We start from the raw sequence: 22,454 nt of genomic DNA on the forward strand, positions 1-22,454 counted from the left end.
ATATTATTTTTCTGAAAGCACATTTTCTAGAAAAAGAGGGAATGTCTTAGATGGATAAATAAATAACACAGAAATTTACCTCATGAACCCAAAGTCGTTTAATCACTTCTTTGGTTTCTGCTGTTTCTGGTCTTGACAAACAAACTCCCTGAATAACACGGGAGAAATCACGGAGGTTGAACAAGTAATGAGATTTAGCTGGAGTAGGCAAGAGGTTCTTCATTGCTTCTTTGTATAAATTCATTGTGCCATTTACAATTTGTGTGGTCAAATCTAAAAAATCGTCTGGAAACTTATAACTTAAAAAATTTTTAAATAGAAAGAAAAAAAATTAGCAAATATAGAATTATATTTAGCATGACTAGCATAATATTTTTATTCCGATTAAATGAATTTAGTTTACAGAATTACCATTTCTTGTAATAATAATATAATTTTTACTTCTTTTAAAGTTACTTCCCATTCATTAACTTATTTTATGTTCAAAGGAACTCCATGAATAAGCAGAACCAATTTAATGGACTTTAAACTGCTTAAGTAAGTGAACAGGATAGTCAACTAAGGAACATAGATTATATAACTCAAACCCAGCACCCATTAGACAAATGAGTCCTAATCTTTTGCACTTTCATATAGACAGAATGCCTGAAGAGCACTGGTAAAATGGGTATTTTCAGACAAAGGGAAGGAAGAAAATAAAAATATAGAAAACATAAGGAAAAGAAAAAAAAAAGAAAAAGGAGAGTTAAAAAGAAAGTTAAATAAATAGTGAGCCAGGTTTAAAAAGTGTGTGTGGTGAGGTGGTATTGCAACGGGCATGATTAAGATAGAAAGAACATGGGGAAACAATATCCATTTGGAAAAAATTGTCTATCTTTAACCTCTGCCGTGACCTGGCCAGCTGTCCACGTCAATCATGACTAGATAGGGCATGGAATGACAATTGCCTGAGAATGGACATCAGGTAGCTGAGACTTGCACTGTTTAGGTCCACTTGCCTTCCTGACCGCCACACATCTTATGGAGAAGCACTGAGTGTCCAAAGCTAGGGAGCAACATTTCCCAGGGTACAGGCTCCAAGGCTAGGAACTTGTACACTCCAACTTGTACATGGACATCCCTGAGGAACCTAAGAATTCTATTAAAGGGTATCAAAGTCACAGGATAAACCTGGCATATCTTTCCAGCATTAATTGCACCACATGGTGAAAATTCAAAATATTGATAATTCTAACATGAATATATTATACAGCAGAACACAAAATTTGTATGGATTTTTAGGCTAAAATCAAGACTTGAGACAAAAAAAGGAAAAAGAGAAAGATACTCTGACTCCTTTGTGTTATGGTCCCATACCTACGTATGGGAGCAGCGGAGGGGAGCAATGTTACCTGTTATCTTTTTCCTTGTCTAGGGATGCTTTCATGAAAAATTTTGAGAAGTACTACTTATATTGATATGTTTTCAAACGATTTTATTCCCCTTAATGTAAAATCAAACACATCTTAAATTACTTACCAGATTTTTAAATGCCAGGTTAAGATTCTAGAGAAGATTGTAAACATGGATTTATCACTAAACTCATTGATTGTTATAATATTGAAATGTCGCATGTATCGAGGAGTTACCGGATTTCGACCACCACCTGTATATTAAAAAGGATAACTCTTAACAATGTCACTACTCTATACTAGAGTATTTTCTCTAATATTTTACAGTATAAAATAATTTGAAAGGTGGACAAATTCATGGCACATTGAGAATTTAAAAATAATCAGTTGTTTGGATAACCCTGACCTCAAAAATGTTTTCCCCTCAAACTCAAGGTTTTGTTTTTCTAGTTGAATTATCTAAATGAGTTCAACTACTGTATTTTGCTGTGTATAATGTGTACTTTTTTGCCCAAATTTGTGAGGGGAAAAATAAGGATGCACATTATATATGGGTAGTACTAATTCTTTATCTATATAAATGTTTTTAATTGTTTTATTTATGTTTATGTGTTAAAACTGTAACTCTAGAAATCAATAACGATATCTGTATGCAAAATAATACCCTGGAAAATGATAATCAGTTTTGTTGAACTTATGTTGAACTTGCAATGACGAAGAGTTCTTGGTCTTTCATGATGTGTAAATATGGTAAATTGGTTACTGGGACATAAAATTTTTTTGTACCTTGTATCTGTTCTTGTGTTTTGCAACTATTTGTTACATAAAATTTCTTGTACCACAATATGTTAAAAGATAAATACTAAAATTCCTTTACAATACAAAAAACAAGTACCTAAATGTAAATAAATAAAAATTGAATTAAAAAATTAAAATGAAAGATTTTTTTCTCTCATTTGGGCCAAAAACATGGGTACGCATTATACACAGGAGCACACAATACATGGCAAAATACGGTAATTGGACATAATCTTGGGTCAGGTCTATGTTATCAAAGGAAATTCTACCAGACAGAAAGAGCCATTAGCCACCTTCTCTACGACTCATAGCCCAAGACAGTAAACTGTGAACCTCCTCATTACAATACAATATTAAGATACAATGTTATACAACAGTAATACAAGGTAAACCTCACTGACCAAGCTATAGGGTTCTTCCCATGTGTCTGAAAATCAGCACAATCTTGGCATACAGCCTAATTATTTTCCTACATCTTAAAATGAATTTCCCTAAGATTAGTTTATATGGTTGATGTCACTTCACTGGCTGCTTGCATTTTTAAAAATTTATGAAATCACGAAATAATGATTCCATTTTCAAAGATTAAGCTTTAATAACTGAGTCAGAATATAACATATCATTTTACAAAATTTTGTTTTATCAAAATATGATTGATATTATCATCTTTAAATATATAGACAAATGCAATTGTCATGAAACCTTTGGCAAATAAGTGATTTTATAAGTGGATAATATATATCCTTAATATATATTTTGCAGAAATACATATAGGTTCATATTTTATGTTTGTTTAAAACCAGGTAAATCTGAATTTTATTTTATCACTGAATCATACGGTACTGATTCTGAAAACATGAAGAATGTGTGAAAGCATATAACTAGTAGTCTATAGACTGAGACAATTATGTATGCCTATGTATTGAGAAGCTCATAATAAACATTGATTTACCTGGCAAGTTTAAGGAGAGGGTGAAAGGGTTGCAGAAGGAAATGTGAGGGATTATAGCCCCCAGCTCTGTCTTCAACCCCCTCCTCCCAGAAAATATTCAGAAATGGTGGTATTTTTAGAAAATAAGGCCCAAGAAGAAAAGATATTTCATGAATTCAGCTTATTCTTCTGTCTAGTCCCTGAAAAGTCAGGGAAAGTGGATACACAGTACAAATGACTGCCTTGTGGTGGTGGGGGAGAGGCAAAGCAGAACTGAAGTCTAAGACCCATGAGCAATAATCTGTTTAAGACAAAGACAGAGATATAGAGATAGAGGTAGAGATAGAGATAGAGAACACAAGCATTCAAAGTGGCCCAGAGAGTGTGCTGAGAACAATTATTGACTCAGAAAACTGTCTGCATTACAAGTCACATAAAGATGAGGGGTTCACAGGCTAATACGAGAGATTCCTGGAAGAAATGGTACACAGAGAGATGGAATTAAAAAAAAAAAAAATAGAATACCAGCCTGAGTCAGGAAAAGAATAAAGTTGTCCAGTTAGTTGACTCTAGCCATTTTATATACTCCAGCATAAAACATTTTCCCTACATAGAGATTCATTTGATTTTATAAATTTCTCTTGGAAAATATAAAAGGTTTTTAAGAATTAATTCTTTTGGTCATTTCCCACTTAAAATTCCTCTCAACAGCCAGTCTAAATCCACAGACTCACTAGAATAAGACTGGATTGGGGTAGAGGAAAGGTGACCTCTGAAACAGGGATGTTTCATACAGTTGAAACTTTAAGGAATGAAATGGAAATGAGCTGTCCAGGGGGATTTGAGATCTCAGAATGGAGGCCCAGAAAATGGGAAGCGAAGTCCCAGAAGGTGGGAGAAAAGGGATTTGGAAGAGATGGTAGAAAAATGGTCCCAACCAATGCAACCCACTTTGGCCGCTGTGGTACACTCCCTTAGGTCACAGTGTATACACATAGAAAATATATTCACAAAACACTGTAACTCAAATTGTCCAATTGGGTTTCTCTTTCTCCAACTATCTCTTTAGATACAGCCAGAGTGAGTTTCAATCTTAATAATCACTCGGAAAATGTACCTGGAGGTCCCATAGCACACATGATTTGAATGTCCACTAGTTTAATCACAGAACAATCTTTTAGGTCATACCAATTCCAGTGATCTAACCACTGTCTCAGTAACTCAATGGGAGGTTGAGCCCCATATACCTCCCGAGCTGGCATATTGACATCATCTACAAAGACAACCTGAGAATGACAAGAGAAGAGATATTAGAAAATATTAACATGTTAACATAGCGTCTTATTGTGTGAACAATGTTGAGGCAAAGAATTGGATCATTGTCTTGTAGACCTATGTGGGAAGAGATGTTTTCTTTTCAAATCAAGAATAATATTCCTTAGCATCCATGCCTCTAAGGAATATGGAGACAATTTTATTACTAACCTTTATAGGTTAAGAGTTTAGGACTTACTAATACTCTCATACAATTTGTTTCTCAACATGCCTTGTTTTTTCCTTGTACAACTTCACTACATTAAAATAAATGAGAAAGGTGTGATTTTAAAATGATTATAACCTGAGTGGTGACAGTGAAATTGAGAAGGGTGTTCTGGTGGAGGAATGCAGGTAAGTCAATTGACAGTTGGGATGTTTATGGGCCTAGAATCAACAAAGACTATGCTGAGTGAAAATGTTAATGAGAGAATTAGGAAGGTAGATAATTTCCCAGACGAATATTCGACTTTTAACTCAAAGGGCAACGACATGTTTTTAGTGTCAAGTTGTCTAATGCACATGCAGCTTAGGGAAACTTCTTAATCAAAATCTGTGACCAAAAAAAAACACCCCAAGCTACACAAAAAGATGTCAAGCCCTGGTACATCTGTTTTCCTGTTCTGACTGTAGCATTGTACTTGAATAGGAGCAATGCTGTACCATGTGTATAGAAACAGAAAGCGATTACCATTCTCTTGCCTAAAGGAGGACCAAAAACTCCCTTTCTTCTTTTGTCCAATTTTGACATAATAATATTCTGAGTTTGAGCTGCTGTAGTTTGTGCTGAGAAGTTAATTATCAGAGGCTTGTAGATCTCTTTATTGAGTTGATTTAAAAGGAAGTTCTATACAATAGGAAATAATAAAATAAGCCATAGGTGAAATATATTTTGACATTTCAAATAAACACTAAACATCATTGTTGACACACTGGAATTTAATCTTACTATGTCTGAATAATGTAAAGAGAGATGGAATCAATGTCCAATGTCTCTGTGCCCAGGCCCCAGGCTTGCAGCTTCTCTGATTTCCAAAACCACCATATATACTACACATTCCTTCTTAACATGAAGTCACTTAGTCATGTAGGGACTCAGAAGTTGAAAAACTTGCTTAAGGTCTCTAAGGGTTGGGGCAAGAATTCAGACTGCCATTTGTCTCTCTACAAATCAATGTGTTTTTTAATATATCTTATTATCTTTTCACTTCAATATCAAGTTATCTGATTGTAAGTTAGGAAGCTTAAATAATATAATTGTATTTTCAAAATGGAATTCACTGGAAAGTAGGTGTAATTACAGTGATTCTTAATCAAGATGTTGTGTTCTACAAATCATCGTGTAGAGGAATAATAAGATAGGAAAACATTTACAATATATTAAATAGAAAAAAGCAGATTATAAAATGAAATGCAAACTATGTTCCCAATTTTGTGAAAAGTATATTTTTCTGCCTGGGTAGTTTATTGCCTGAGATGAATTTGATGGGAGAACAAATAACAAAAGGCTTTATTTTTCTCTAACCATTGCCTTTAACCATGTCAACTCTCTATTCCCTGCCTATTGGTATCTTGGATAAATCCCTTAGTTTTCTGTACACTTTCAGCTATTTTTTAAAATCCAGGTCAACTCAACATATAGATTTAAAATAGTCTAAATGTCTCTCCTCTATGCTCTTGGATTATTCCCTGATACACACAGCATTTAGGTTATAACGAAGGTGTCATTTCAATATGTTGTAAAAGAGATTATTTAATAAATGAGATCAGAAAATTATTTAACTACATACCCAAATATTCTGAAAGGATTAAAGATTAAGTTAAAATATAAAATCAATAAAGAATGAGAAACAGGTACTGTCACAAATTGGGGGAATGTGAATAGACTGGGAACCTGCAATGGAGGAGGGATCATTGATGGCTCCTTCACTCTCCTTCACCTGCTTCCCCTACCTTTTCCTTCTCCATGGTTGGGTAAGGGGCAGAGCAAAAGGATGAGAGGCAAAAGTCCTACTTCCCTGGCATCAACGTGGTTCTCCCTTGGCAGATGCTGCCCTGCCCACCGTCGTGGCAAGCTTCCAAATGCTTGCTCTCTGAGAGAACAGATGTGCAGGTTCTTTAGGGACTCCAATGGAACGGTGAGGACTACACAATTCCCTGAAACAAGGGAACTAATGGGGTTCCTGCACTGCTGTGGGCAGTCATCTCCAATGGAGGCCCAGGAAGAGTCAAGTGCATTTATCTTCCACATTGTCCAACTGACCCTGGGGAAACTTACACTTTCTTGCCAAGAAAATTTGGGGGGCCGGGAGGTTGCTGTTTACTATTAGTTCCAGCCACTTTTCTGCCTTCAGAAATCTGAAACTAGAAACAAGAACTGGTCTTTGATCAATATGACCCCCAAACTCAAGGGAACACAGCTGTCTAAAACTACTATGATTTGGGTTTTTATCTGTTACAGCAGCTAGTATTTTCTTAACTAACACAAAATGGGTATGATTCCAGAAATTATTAAGTAAAATTAGTCATATTTACTACATACTAACCATTTAGATAGTAAATAACTTAGAAAATTAAATATCAAGTGTAATTAACTAAAACACCATTTTCAAGGGATATTAAATTCTTCATCCCGGACAAGCTATTTTTATTAAAAATACCTTCAAAAAGGGAAAATAATTTAGTGATATAAAATGGCATCATATCTTTAATCAATTTTCTAAAATAAATAGGCAATTACACATGAATTCTTTGTGGCTCCAATATCAAAGCACTTGAGTATTTAGAAATATTAAATTTACTATTTCAGTTAGTTTTTAAAATAAAATACTCAGGAATATTATGTACATTTTAATATGTAGATCTCTACAATACTTACAATAATGTAAACACTCTTTCCAGTTCCTGTTGGTCCCACAAATATTGAAGGCTTTTGATGTGTGGTTAACAATTCCATTAATGCAGAGTATCGAATTGTGTCCAGAGTTGGTACAATGATTTCATTAAACATCACATCCTTCGGAATTGGAGGAGCATCTGCCAATGTCTTTATCCATGGTTCCCACTTTCCTATCCCCTGTTTATAATAAATAGCCAAATATTGAATGTTATGTTATAAAATACTTCTAAAGGTCTGCACTCCTATACCATCATAGAAAAAAATGACAGATCAAGACCAAGAAACCTTAATATTCACACATTTGTTATCCTTTAAAACATTCACCCTGATTTTTTTAAAGTTAAATTTTGTGTGAAATTAGGAAATTAGTCTTTAATATGAATAAAAATGAAATTGCAATGTTGTGATATTTTTCATGCCCTAAAATCACTTGATTGTGTCATCTCAAAGATCAGTTATTTTGGCCAAATGTTAGATACTTTAATGGCATTGAGAAAAATTGGACTAATCAATGCATTAAACAGCAAAGAAATTTATTCAATAAAAATTAATCAATATAGAAAAATTTATACATAGAACATCAACTGCATATTGCTGGGCTTTTATAAGGGTATTTTTAACATCAGCTTATCATTTCAAGTGAGATTTCTTTTTTTTTTTTTAATTGTGGTAAAAAACACCTAAAATTTACCTTCAACCATTTTAAAATGTACAGTTAGTAGTGTTAATTATATTCACATTGTTGAGCAACAGATATCTAAAACAGATAAGATTTCTTAATATGAGATTATTATGATGAATTAACATTATACTATATCTTCGCATCCAATTAACTTGTGAACTGAAATTTTAATTTGCTATGACAACATTTATAACAAAAAAATTACAAAAATATCATGTTAACTCTCTTTTTAGAAAAATGCCAATGTCCTCTCCATTCTTACAGAATCAAATTCAAGTTTCCTGTCATTCAAAACACATCAGAATTCAGGCCCATCCTTCCTTCTTCTTGTGTTCCACAATCCAGTTTCATTGATGGATCTATTGGTTTCAAACATGCTCCAGGTCCCTGGGCCTTGACATGGCACTCTTTTGGCCTAGAGTATTACATGACTGTCTTCTGAAGAGGTTAGGAACTCACTGAGGGTAGCACTTTGCTTTATTCACTTTTGTGTTTTCTGGCACAGTGCTATGCATATAGCAGAGATTTTCTTGAGGAGGTTGTATTCGTATCAGTCAGAAAATTGTATTGCAAAGAAATTTCTAGAACTTTCTAGCACTGACGAAGAAATAATCCCCTTTCCATATTTTTGAGAATATTTTATAAATGGATCTTTGCCACCATATGGGGAAGGAAAAATTAAGAACCAGAAAACCTGTAATGGACAGTCATGAGGAGATTGTGTAACCCTGGTAAAAATCACATATCTCTGAGCCCCAATTTCCTGAATGGTAAAATTTGAAAAATAATGTTATCTTTCCTGTTTCACTGAGATGTTGGGAAACAAAATGATTGTGAAAAAACTTAATAAATTGAAAAGTGCTCTGAAAATGTAGGGTATCATTTGTAATTTGCAATAAAATAAAATTTGCAAAAATAAAAAGATAGTATCTAGAAATTGGCAGGGTGAAAAAAGTCTCTTCTGAGGTGAGCTTGACAATACATCTCCAGAGCCATACAAATTTAAAAATTGATTGTGTAATTCCTTTTCTAGGAAATTATCTTAAAGAAAGAATCATATCTGTACACAAAGACTTGTGTACAGAATATCCACTAAAGCAGAAAACTAAGAAACAACAAAAACATTTGAATGTCTAAGAGTAGGAAATTGTTTGAATAGATCCTGGTCCATCATTTTTTCCATTTTTCCTGGTACAAAAAAGGGAAGCTTTAGAAAAATAGGTTTATTAAAGAAACATAAGCAGTGGTAAGTAGGTGGCCACAGAGTCATTATGTGCTGTGTGCCTAGTTGTGGACTGCCAGGTTAGCAGTTGCAAACCTTGTTTCAGAAATCTTACCTCAGTGACAAACCGATAATCATAAATTGTTCCTTTTTCAGGAAATCGGACAGTTAGTGCTTTTGAAGACGTTTGTTCAGCACCACTCACTAATTTATACCTATTTCGAGTTAGTTCTGAAATTGGACCTTCCATTAGTTCTCGAAGAATCTTATTAAATTTCAACCGATCATCATCTTTACAAGAAGCACCGATGGACCATATTAGTGAAAACAGGAAAATGCCCTGCATTGAAGAGATGAAAAGATAGAGTGCTTTAAAGAATAACTTTAATCTATTCTTGAAGCTTAAATTAGATTTACTAGATTAATATCTGTGAAAGGAAATGAATAAACTGATAAATAATAGCAGGTTATCTCAGGATTTTTAATAATTAGATTTTTTAAAACAAATTGCATGTTTTATAAAATCTTACCATCAGAGAAGATAATACAATGCAAAGCATAAATTCTAGCCAGAGTGAAACCTTAGAATGGTTAGTTTGGAAAATCACATAATATTTTATGTATTTGGTATATTTAAGTAGATGGTATTAAAATGAACATTGAGATAACTTTTTATTAAGGTATAATGGCATGTTTTAATAAGAAATAATCAACCCATAATCTATATCTTTTTAAAATTTAAATTTGGATACAGTGTTTTTTAAAAATAGAACAAATTCATATTCTTTTATTCACCTGTTATAATAATTATTGGAGCACTGAGTGCATAACTAGAATCGCCATCCTGCAAGCTTTCTTCCTACTAGACTCAGGCGCCGGGAACAGGGTCGATGACGAGGCCAACCACTAAATGAGAAAACCTGTTTGCTTGTCTTAAAATCAAATCCCCTTTTAAAGCCAATGCTAACACATTCCTGACAGTCAGTGCTCACAAAAGCTGTGGCCTCTACTTTGACACTGTTCACCTACCCCTACATTACTCGCAGACTACTTCTCTCTGGAAACTATTTAAAACTCAATTAAAAATTAATTTATTTCATAAAATACAAGCAATACAAGTAACATATTGACTGCATTAGAAGTGTTACTATTAGCAATACATACTTTTATTAAAGAATATTCAAGATCCATTGATAATTTTATTTCTATTTTTAAAATATGTTTATAGATTATAGATTTTCTTGCTTTCCTCAACCTAAATATACACATATACACACACACATATTTTTAAACATTTATATCTCATGAAAAAGAGAAGAAAATCAAAGGAAAAAAAATCACTGAATTATTATGATTTGGCAGTTGAAGGCGGGGAGGTGAATCTCATTGTTAAACGGTCATTGACGTTTTGGGAATTGATAACTTCTGAGACTGATCAAACGACCTAAGATTCCAGTAGCAGATCTAAGGACATCAGTGGGCTCCAACCAAACCTCATGATGCAACGGAACTGCCAAGCCAGGCACTTTCCTACCAGCACCTGCTATTTTGGGCCCGACTTTTTCCTCACTGTTCAGCTACCACCCATCGTCGAGCCAATTCCAGAGAGAAAATGAGTTTCCTTAACTAGGAAGCATGGGGGAAAGCAATACATGTCTTTCTATTATAAGATTCAAAGGTAATGGGACTTACCTCAATTAAAGAGTAAGCTTCTCCATCATTTCTCTCTTTTATTTTCACTTCATCAGCAAAGTCATCCATAAAACAGTCTATTAGATTCATTAAGGATCGGACTAAGTTTGTATCTGAAGTAGGAGATAATTCCTAAAAACAAAACAAAACAAAACAAAGAGAAAAAAGACTGTAAAACAAATTAATTTAAACAAGGCACTAATTAAAATAACCTCCACTAATATTTATTGAACTCATTTAGTTCTAACAGCCGTAGTATCTATGAAAAGGGACTAATTATTATAATTCTAGATATAAAGGTGGGAAGACTGAGGCACACCTTAACTGAGGCAGCTGTAAATATATATGAAGGTAATGTGTGCTCTTTAACCACTCTTATACTGAATCTCAAATTTTAAAAATTTACTGTTACATGATTAGTTGATTTCATCAAAGACAAAGATTCCATGTTACACCAATTTATAAATAAAAACACTAAAAATTCTTTCAGAGACGGCAATTAATTTGTTTATATAAAATGTTTAATAAAATAAATAAAACCCATTTAAAACATCTTTATAAGCTATAGCAATACTCGTAGTAAACTCATTCCTGTGAAATATATTTTCAAGTCTTGAAGAACACAAATATTGCTAGAGCACTGTAGATATTGTGCACTTTCTTGGGTCTCACTATGAGAGTTTATAAAATAAATGAAATAACGTGCACAGTTCTTAGAACAAGGCAGCATACAGAAAGTTCTCAATAAACATTTGCCTTCTTTTCTCGATGCTATCCTTCAACCTTGAAGAACTGTATTGCTTCATGGCAACAGGTAAAAATTAACTCTCTGAGATGGACTTTCTGAAGATGAGAAGCAGCTGACTTCATATTCTGCCACAGTCCCAGGAGAAGCAGGCAGAAATGACAACTGACTTGTAGACTGAAGATGGGACTAAGTGTTACTGATGCAACACTAAACTACAAATAGTTGTTACTACACGTAAGACAGATATTTATTACTACATAGTAAATAACAGGCATTCATAGTTTCTTCAATATATGACAAAAATGCATAGTGTATTTTAGAAAGTTTGCACTAAAAATGGGTATTTTTCTGTTTTGCTATTGAAAGGGTAAGTTTCAGTTATATAGAAAAGTCATTTACTTGGAATATCTATAATCTCTGACAATGACAAAAGAGAAAAACAACAACCCTATACCTTATTTTATGTCCCTCAATCAATACAGCTTTATTTTGAAATATGATTACTTCATATCTGCAACATCTTTCAAGGTTTTTTTTCTGTTTTGTTTTTTGTTTTTACAGCCAAGCTTCTTGAAAGAGCAGTCTATACTTACTGTCATGCCAGTATCTCTGCATTCCTCAACCAACTGCCCTGAAGTGGCCTTGTCTCTCCCCTAAAAGTACCTGGGCCAGCGTTCCCCCATGATCTATATTCTCAGTTGCCAAATCCAGAGGATATGTGCCAATACTTTCCTGTCTTGACCTCTTAGTAGTTTCTCATAATATTGACCTCTTGCTTCTTACAATGATCTCCTCTCCTCCTTCTTTCCTCTCCAAATTGTCGGTGCACCCGGATTCCATCCGTTGCTCTCTTCTCTTTTCTCCTCTGGATTTTCCCCTCTGGATTTTCCCCTTTAGGTAATCTCCATGACCATGGTTTTAAACTTTACTCTCCAGATCTGTACCTGAAGTCAAACTTCTACCTTAAGTTTTTCTGTTACATTTCCAACAGCAGTAGAAATACCAGCCCTGTGTCTGTCTCTTTGTCCCAGAGCCAAAGCCATCCTAAAAGACCTTTGATCTACATCACCCACAGCAGAAATTCAGCATATACTCCCGATGATTTCCAGCTGGAGAGGGTTTAAGAGCCTTGCTGGAACTCCATCAAGTCCCTGGGGGCAGATTTCCATTTATGTTCTTGCTTCTCTACCTTTTCCCCTACCAGAACCCCCCAGGTTGTACAGAAAGAAAGAAAACCAGATTTGCATACTTTAGGACTTCTTTCAATCCTTCTACCAGGGAATGACTTCCTTCCCTGAATCCCAGTTTTTCTTTTTAATTTTTAAAATTTTTTTATATTAGTTTCAGATGTACAAAACAATGTAATAGACATTTATCATTTATAGCCCTCACACAGTGATAACCCCCGACCCCCAACTATTACCCCTCTGACATCACATATAGCCATTAATTCCAGTTTTTCTAGCTATTGACAGTAATCCCTAAACAATTAGATGCACCATGCTTCATTTAGTAAGGTCCTCATTTAGTATGCCTAAGCAGTAACATATGTTCTTCCATATTATCCACTATCCAGTTTTTCTGATGTCACAAATGAGATTACTTTTAAAAATTGTCCATTTTCTGATTACAAATTAATACATATTTATTCTAGGAACTTTGGAAAATAAAGAAAATTATAAACGTAGAAACTATTTAAAATATAATAGTCCATCAGAAATGAGAGATAAAACTTTAGGACATTTTCACACAGATGTAGTTATTAGGTGGGTATTTGAAGGTTTTTTAAGGGAGAGAAAAGATTAGCACCCATACATATATTTTCTCAAACCCAAAAAGACTTAACTTAGACTGTTTTTTGGAGGAGCAATGATATGAACTAGTATCTCTTTAATTATAAAAGTTTTTACTCAAAGCAGTTAAGAAATTATTTTAATATCTGGTGGTTGACAACAAAAACAGACATTAAAATTGATATACTTCGCTAATTTGGATTTTCCATTTATTTTTCAATCTTAAAATTCCCAACCCTCTTACCTTTGTATGCTTTCTAATAAATTCGACAGAAACAGGGACCATTCTGTCAAACAAGCTTATTATAAATTCCTTCTGAGTAACACTGACCAAAGCAGGTAAGAGATTTAGCCAAGACATCATCAATGGTCTCCAGCCTAACACCTGAGGTTCCATGTAAATCATACCACATCTGGAAACCTGGAAAAACAGTAAGTGTTTACTATCAAGGTAATGCTTATAAAAGAAATATGACTTGGTATACCTGTTTCTTACAACCTTCAGAAAACTCTTGGAAAAAAAAAAAGCTTAATTTTATATATTTTCATGATCTAAAGTTTTGCAAATGACTTTACCAAATGGTCCTAAACAAGAGGAAAGAAAGTCCCTGACTCTTAAACTTGTCAAGGTATGTCAGCAGATAATGTCTGCTCTTGGAGAATCATAGATTGCTGCTAAAAGGAATTCTACTCATACTTTTCATTTAAAGTCAAAGTTACTCAGTAATAAAAGCATTTACATTTTAAAGCATTAAAATTTATAATTTAAAAGGATATCAAAACTGAGCACTTACAGTGGCAGGAGATGCAACTTCCAAATCCATTGGTTCAAAAATAAGATTCATTTGAGGTGACATCTGAATGATCTCCCCGCTCATCAGACACAGCTTTTTGTTGTCATCCAGCACAGTATTCATATTTTCAATCCACACGGCATCTACTGGTCCATCAAAAACTAACCATTTCCTATCTGGTGTCTAGTTTAAGCATATGGTGAGTACAGGGCAAAAATGTAATAATGATAATGTAAGGAAACACGTCAGTAATATTTCAAAATTTAAAATGTAACTCTCTTAAAACTAATTTCACCATGAAAATGTAAAGGTACCTTTGAATAAAGGATATAGATAGATATAAATATAGATATAGATAAGTAAAGAAACCTATACATTCCATGGACAAGACACTCTATAACATCTTTTATTAGATTTCATCTTTTCCAATGTTTCTGAATACCTATAGTCTATAATATGTTTTAGAAAGTATTATAAGTTAAAAACATATAATTGATAGGAAAAACAGAATTTTCATGGGTTTATCTGACTCTATATAGTATTGTGTTCATACAGACTCATTACTCTTGTATGCTAAGTCAAAAATTTTTGTTCCCCCACTGAATGAATTCACATACACACAAATACACACCCCTCTTGGGCTGAACTGCCTGCCTCATGGTTGTATATGGCACTAATATGAATATAACATTCAGAGTCTCACAATGATAAATATAAAAATATTTACACATTGTCTGGAATACAGTAAATGCCCAACAAATATTAAGGAGTAGCCAGATATTACCCGGTAAATACGAAAATGGCTTCTCCTTTCCAGATCCTAATGAATCAGCCTTTTTATGTACAGAGATAATGCCTCGGTTCATCTTCAGCAAATGGGAATCAGAGTTCAAGTGTTGAACATTTTGAATCCACCTTAACACATTCAGTCCCTATGGCCAACTGCATTAATCTACAAGACGGGGGGTCTGTCATGGGTCCAGGCCACCACATACTCACACTCAGAGGCCAGCTCTGGCCATGTTCAGGAAGCAAGGAAAAGCCCATACCTCAGAGATCAACTTCCCCTTCCCCTGCTGGCTTTCCAGTCCTGTCAATCTTCATTTTGGGAAACACTGCCATGTAATCGGAAGATGATGGGCTTTGCAGTTTAAGAACCTCACTTTTAATTTGGATCTGCTCCTTACCAACTGTGTGACTTTGGATCAACAACTCAACCTCCCTGAGAGTTAGTAGTTATGGGATACAGCTTCCTGGAAAATGTAATGTAAGCTACGTAACTGAATATAAAATGGGAGATCTCTCATGATTATTTCTGTATAAATGACGCAACAGCATACACTATCTAGAGACTTCATATGTTAATACCGGCATCCGCTGCATAGTCACTGTGGCAAGAGAAGACCTGTGAAGTTATAGCAACCGTCTCAGACCTCTGCCTGCCTCACCTGTGCCTTAGGATTACTTGTATCCTTGAAATCACTAGTAAAGCCTGATACTGGGCAAGATGTCTGCCCCCTGAGAGTCTATCCTTATGTTTACTCATTGTCGAAGGTCCTTCAGCGTATAAGAGCAGAGCTGAGATTTGATATATTTCTATTATCACACTGACTCATGAGTCATGATTAGCTAGGTCCTCAAGTAGGTAAAGAGCACTAAATTTAGGATGCATGGCAGTCAGAAAAAAGGAAACATTCAATCTGTTTATTATTTTTTAAATAAATGTCTCTGGCCTAGACCTCTTTTCCTTTAAGACCAGCCTTAGCAAGCTGTCTCTCATATGATCACACTGTGGAAAGCCTGCTAACATATGGCCACCAAGTAACCATTTATTGGTCTGTGAACTCTTTTTGTAAGAGTGGGCAACAACCACTCATGGGAATAAGCAGAATAAGCCAGGAGTGGGTCCCTCCTCCCATTCACAGCAGTTAACAGCTGGCACATCCCTGACCTCTTCTGCTTTTCACAGGCAGCCCATTCTCTTCCTAACACACTAGAGGGAAAGCACTGGAACTTTAAAACATCGTTTTGTAGAAGCCTGCAACTTCTCTAAACACTGGAGTACATCTAACAGTTAGTGGGGTGACAGGGACAGCAGCCTGCAGCAGGGCGAAGGAACATTATGAAGGACCAAAGGATCAAGTCATTCAGAAGCTCTCCTTCCTGGACCTTTTAGCCTGAAGAAAGAGAACCAGAAGCACATCCCTCTGTCCTTTCTTCTGCCCTTTCTCCCTCCACCAGGACAAAGGTGCCTGCCCCGTGGTCTCTGGCACTTTTGTAGGTGCTAACGAGGTTCTTCACAGAAACACTGCCAGACTATCCAGTAATGCATTCTAAATAAATTATCTTGAGCTAAAAATATAAAATGTTTGAAACAACTGAAAACAAAAGCAGAAATTGGCGAGAAGGAAATATCAGTTTTTCTAAAATGCATGTGAAAGTGTTAGTACTTACCATTGAAGAAGCAAATGCTCGAAAACTGACAGCAAGTATCCCATCGGACCACTCATGGGATACTGTGTCAAACTGGCCATACAGCTGACCCATGGTAACAGACTTAGGATTTAACACAGTAATCTGAACCTTGTTTTCTTCCATTAACCCCTGAATGCGAAAAAAAAATCAATTGCTCAACCAATCGTTTATTTATTTAGAAGAATACTGTCTTTATTTATAGAAAATATGATGGTGTATGTAGAAAATCCTGAAGATTCTACAAAGAAACTACCAGAAGTAAGGAGTCCACTTAACAAGGCTCCAGCATATAAAGTCAACATGTAAAAACTGATTGTATTTTATATATAATGCCAACAAACAATTGAAAAATAAAAATTTTAAAATACCATTTATAATAGTATTTAAAAACTCATAAAATACTTAGGAATAAATTAGCAAATGTTGTGCAAGATTAATAAATCTAAAACTACAAAATGGGAGTTGGCAATTTTTTTGATAAAGGGTCAGAGAGTAAATAATTCTATAATTATTTACTTTGCAGGTTACATATAATCTGTGACATATTTTCCCTTTCTTCTTTCTTTCTTTTTTTTTAAACCTTAAAGAATGTTAACACTTTTATGAAAACAGACTTTGGGCTGAACTTGGCCCATGGGCTATAATTGGCTGACTCCTATTACTCGGCCATAAAGAAGAATGAAATCTTACCATTTGCAACAACATGGATGGACCTAGAGAACATTATGCTAAGTGAAATAAGTCAGACGGAGAAAGACAAATGCCATATGATCTCACTTATAAGTGGAATCTAAAGAATAGATTAAATAAACAAACTAATCAGAAATAGTCTCAGAGATATAGAGAAAAAACTGAGGGTTGCTAGATGAGAGGGGCGTGGGAATGAGGGAGATGGTGAGAGGATTAGAAAGCACAATCGGTAACCACAAGATTGCCACGGGGATACAATCAGTAATGTTGTAAAGATTTTGTAGGGTATCCAATGGACACTTGTCTTACTAGGGAGACCACTTCATGGATGGTGTAGATGCCTGACTACTGCACTGTACACCTGAAGCTAAAGCTGAATAATAACGAATGTCTACTCTAATTTAATATATATATATATATATATATATATATATATATATATATATACACACACACACACACACACACACACACACACACACACACACACATATGTCACAAAAAGTGGACTACAGCATAAGGAATAGGGACAGGGAAAATGTAAAGGCTGTATGTGATGTCAGAGGAGTAGTAGATTGGGGGAGGGGGGTTGTCACTTTCTGAGAGGTATGAATGTTTATTACATTGTTTTGTATACCTGAAACTAATAATAATTTTTAAAAAACAAAAAAAATATATGATTGGCTGACTCCTGCTACAAAACGTTCTCGGAGAGAAAATTGAAATATCTAAATATAGGGAAATATGTACCATTCTCACTGAGTAGGAAAGTTAATACTGGTAGGTTGACCATTTCAACCAGAACCCTGAAAGCTGGTATATGAAATTATTACAAGAGATATTAATTCCCTTGGGGCATAGGCTGTTTTTGTTTTTAAACAATAATGTTTTTTTTTTTTAAGAGTAGTTGTAGGTTTAGAGAAAAATTGAGCAGGAAGTATAGAGATTCACATATACTTCCTTCCTACCTTACCCTTAGATTCCCCTACAATTAGGGCTTTGCATTGGTGTGGTATATTGTTATGACTGATGAACTGATATTGATACATTATTAGTAGTAACTAAAGTCCATGGTTTACATTAGTGTTCATTCTTTGCATTGTACAGTTCTGTGGGTTTTGTCAAACACGTAATGTCATCCATCTACCATTTCAGTATCATACAGAATAGTTTCACTGCCCTAAAATCCCCTGTGTGGTATCTATTCATAATCATTTCCTTTTTATATATAACAACATAACAAGTTCAACTCTTTCTAACACTGCCTTCTGTCTGCCACCCCCAGAGGTTGGGACACAAACTACCAAACTGAAGAAAAGATGTGGGAATAATAATATTAAGCAGTAAAATAAACTCAAGGTTTTTGCTTATTGCTTGTGCCCAGGATGGGGATAACAATGTGTCTTTCTAAATTCAGAAAGCTCTGTCATCTTCTAAGTCAGAATAAAGTTGCTGCCACCAAAGGCTAGTGTCAAACTATAGCTTGCATGCAGTAGCTATGGTGCCCTGCCCCTTTTAAGTCACCATAATGTCACTCTTAGGTTTTCCTGATAATGAACCATCCTAAGCTTTACAATTGGACCAGAATACATGCTCACACCTTCAGCTTCTTCAATCTTGGAGTGGCGTTACATTTGGTTCTTTTAGAGACATATATGTACATCTTTTTACATAGTAAAAGCAATTAGTCCGTTTAACAACAAAATAACAACAAAAAATACAAACAAGCAAAAATTCAAGAAAAGAAAGGCAGGATGGCAGAAAGGCCGGAAGGATCAAGGGAAGGGGCGGGAAGGGAAGAACAGAAATAGCATGAAAGTATAAAAGCAGAGGAAACAGACAACAGAAATAAGTAGCATATCAGTATTACGATAATAAATATAAACAAATTTAAATTCCCCTATGGAAAGATAAAGACGATCAAACTGAAGAAAATAAAAGTCAAACTATTTACTGTTTATAAAAAGTAAATCACAGTGACACCAGTTACAATTAAAGATATGGGTAAACATGTATGCCAGGAGAAAATCGGGGTTGCAATATTGAAATTAGATGCAGGGGATCCAATGCAAACAACGAAACAGATAAATAATTTTATACTGGTTGAAGGAGAGACTCCATAATGAACATATAATGATCATAAATCCCATACAGGTTACTAACACTGAAATATGTGAAGCAAAAGCTATCCAACACACAAGAAGCAGAGAGAAGTGTAGTATTAGTTGGAGAATTTAAAATAGTTTCATTTCCTTGGCATATCAAAGTAGACTAACTTGTGATGTGTAAGACAGAAATTTTGAATGCATGATACTGATTTTTTATTATATATACTCATATACATATATAACACACACACATAAATACACACGCACACTTTAATTCAACACCACTAACTGCTACTAGTAACAGAAGTAACAGAAGTTTGCATTACAAATCTAACCACCAGAGGATAAAAAATACTCTCCTAAAGTATGAAAACAAAACTGCCTGTTTTTTCATCTTTCCAGACGTTTTTCTACACTGAACATGTGTTACCTTTATAATTAAACATTTTTAAAATCAAAATAACACGTTGAGAGACAAATATGTGGCATGCCCTTATATACTGAACTTCCTACTTGCTTCTTATTACTTTTCGACTTTTATTTTCTCTTTGATTCTTTTTTTTCATGATTTTATGTTGCTGCATTAAAGTATCTTTTAAAATGACCATACATCTCCATCTTCCACAAAGCTGATTATAAATAAATTACTGTATTAATAACACTTACCTTTTCACATATATCATTTAGTGCTCCAGCTAAGACACGATATGCACTGGTTTTTCCTCCAAATGGTTCTCCAACAATCATAAAACCATGACGCACAATCATCATTTCATATATTTGGAGAATCTTCTCAGAAAATAATTTGGTCATTTGCAAATTCATGTTCTCACAGCTGTCTTTGATAGCTACCAGCATATCATTGTAATCTGGTTTTGGCAACTTCACCCCAGGAAACAAATCTGAAGTAATTCCCTGATGATAGATGATTTCAGGATTTATATTATATATCAAATATTCTTTCTCTCTCTCTCTCTCCATATATATGTGTGTATATATATATATACATACACATGTATATACACACATATATATATAAATATACACACATACACATCTATGCATATACACACACATAAACATGGTAAAATGTCTCTCATTCTCATATTTAATATTAATGGAAATACAGTCATTAAATAATAATAGTTCAATAGCATTTTAACAGCTTTATAAAAGTATGATTGACATACAATAAACTGTATATATTTAAAGTGTACAATTTGGCAAGTGAAACTCAATCAAGATATTCACCATATCTATCACTCCCAAAAGTTTCCTTCTGACCTTTTGTGATCCTCTTCCCTCCTTTCCTTACTGCCTCCTCTCTCCATCCCCAGGTGATAATTGATTTGCTTTCTGTTACTATTGTTATTTGCATTATCTAAAATTTAACATAGATAAAATTATACATTGTGTGCAGCACTTTGTTTTGTCTGACTTCTTTCACTCCAAAGTGAGGTTTGCAGATTCACACTCAGCATGTATCAACAGTTCACTGTATTGAAGTGTTCCATGGTATTGAAGTGCTGCAGTGTTCAAATCCATTCCCCCATTGATGGACATTTTCATTGTTTCCAGTTTTTTTTTTGGGGGGGGACCACGAATAAAGCTGCTATGAACATTTGTGTAGAAGTCTTTTTATGGACAAATGTCTTAATTTCTCTTGGGTGAATAGCAAGGAGTGCAATACTTGGATAATATGGTGGGCATGTGTTTAACATTTTAAGAAATTGCCTGCTTTCCAAAGCAGTTATATTATTTTATACTCCACCGGGAGTGCACGAGAGTTCCAATATTTGATATGAGCAGTCTTTTTCATTTGAGCCATACAAGTAGGTGTGTAACAGTATCTCCTTTTTTTTTAATTTATTGGGGTGACAATGGTTAGGAAAATTACTTGGGTTTCGAGTGTACAATTTTGTAATAGGTCATCGATATATCACATTGTGTGTTCACCAGAATCTTATTGTAGCTTCAATTTGCATTTCCCAATGATTAACATTTTTGCATGTGCTTATTTGCCATATGCATATCTTCTTTAGTAAAGTGCCTGTTCAAATCTTTCACCTATTTTTAATTGGTTTATTTTCTTAATGATGTTTTGACCATTCTTTAAATATTTCGCATACAAGTCCTCCATCACATATCTAATTTGCAAGTATTTTTTCCTAGTCTCTAACTTGTGCTCATTCTCTTACCAGTGCTTTCACAGAGCAAACTTTTAAAATTTTGATGAGTCTATTTTATCAATTTATTGTTTTATGCCTTGTGCTTTTAGTGTCGCATTTATGAAATTTTTGCCTAACCCAAAGTCACAGGAATTTCTCCTGTTTTCTTCTAGAAATTTGAGTTTTACAATATTTAAGTTAAAAAGTTAGAGGATGAACTGAATGCTGTGATATCAAGGCTAATTATTAAGACAGTGTCATACTGGTATAAAGACAGACAAATATATCAATGGGACAGAATGGGGAGTCCAAAAATAGACCTACACACATGTGAACAACTCATTCTCAACAAAGAAACAAAGGCAATTCAGTAGATGAAAGTCTTCCACAAGTGATGCCTGGATTTGCCAGCTCAATGAACTTCAGTGCATACGTTGTATCACACAGAAATATTATATTAGTATTTCAGTCATTGTAGTGGGTAGTATTTTAATCAGCTAGTGTCCCTTAAAACTTCTTGTTCACCTGAAACCGCAGAATGTGACCTTATTTGGGAAGAAGATCTTTGCAGACATAATTAGATAAGTTAAGACGAGGTCATACTGGGCCCTAAATCCAATGACTGGCATCCTTACACAGCAAGAGGAGAAAGATTCAGACACAAAAACACCCAGGGTACAAAGGGTAGAAGGTCATGTAATGATGGAGGCACAGACTGGAGTGATGCCAAACCAAGACAAACCCAGGAA

The 22,454-nt window shown here is 34.5% G+C and overlaps 1 protein-coding gene across 2 annotated transcripts in view; it reads right to left on the reverse strand.

The window, feature by feature from the left end:
- The window catches only part of DNAH7 (dynein axonemal heavy chain 7), a 215,154-nt gene that overhangs the window by 91,861 nt on the left and 100,839 nt on the right, over positions 1-22,454 (reverse strand). For both annotated transcript variants that reach the window (XM_019741305.3, XM_019741304.3), the window contains exons 30-40: positions 20,204-20,452; positions 16,719-16,868; positions 14,265-14,447; positions 13,715-13,891; positions 10,930-11,061; positions 9,353-9,577; positions 7,313-7,510; positions 5,126-5,281; positions 4,238-4,406; positions 1,519-1,645; positions 80-299 (exon numbers count right to left, since the gene is read on the reverse strand). In XM_019741305.3, the coding sequence (XP_019596864.3) occupies positions 80-299; positions 1,519-1,645; positions 4,238-4,406; positions 5,126-5,281; positions 7,313-7,510; positions 9,353-9,577; positions 10,930-11,061; positions 13,715-13,891; positions 14,265-14,447; positions 16,719-16,868; positions 20,204-20,452 (1,986 nt within the window). The remainder of the gene's footprint in view (positions 1-79; positions 300-1,518; positions 1,646-4,237; positions 4,407-5,125; positions 5,282-7,312; positions 7,511-9,352; positions 9,578-10,929; positions 11,062-13,714; positions 13,892-14,264; positions 14,448-16,718; positions 16,869-20,203; positions 20,453-22,454) is intronic.

Source organism: Rhinolophus sinicus, chromosome 17 (genome assembly GCF_057876585.1).
Source record: "Rhinolophus sinicus isolate RSI-liver-muscle chromosome 17, RSI-T2T, whole genome shotgun sequence".
NCBI lineage: Eukaryota > Metazoa > Chordata > Mammalia > Chiroptera > Rhinolophidae > Rhinolophus > Rhinolophus sinicus.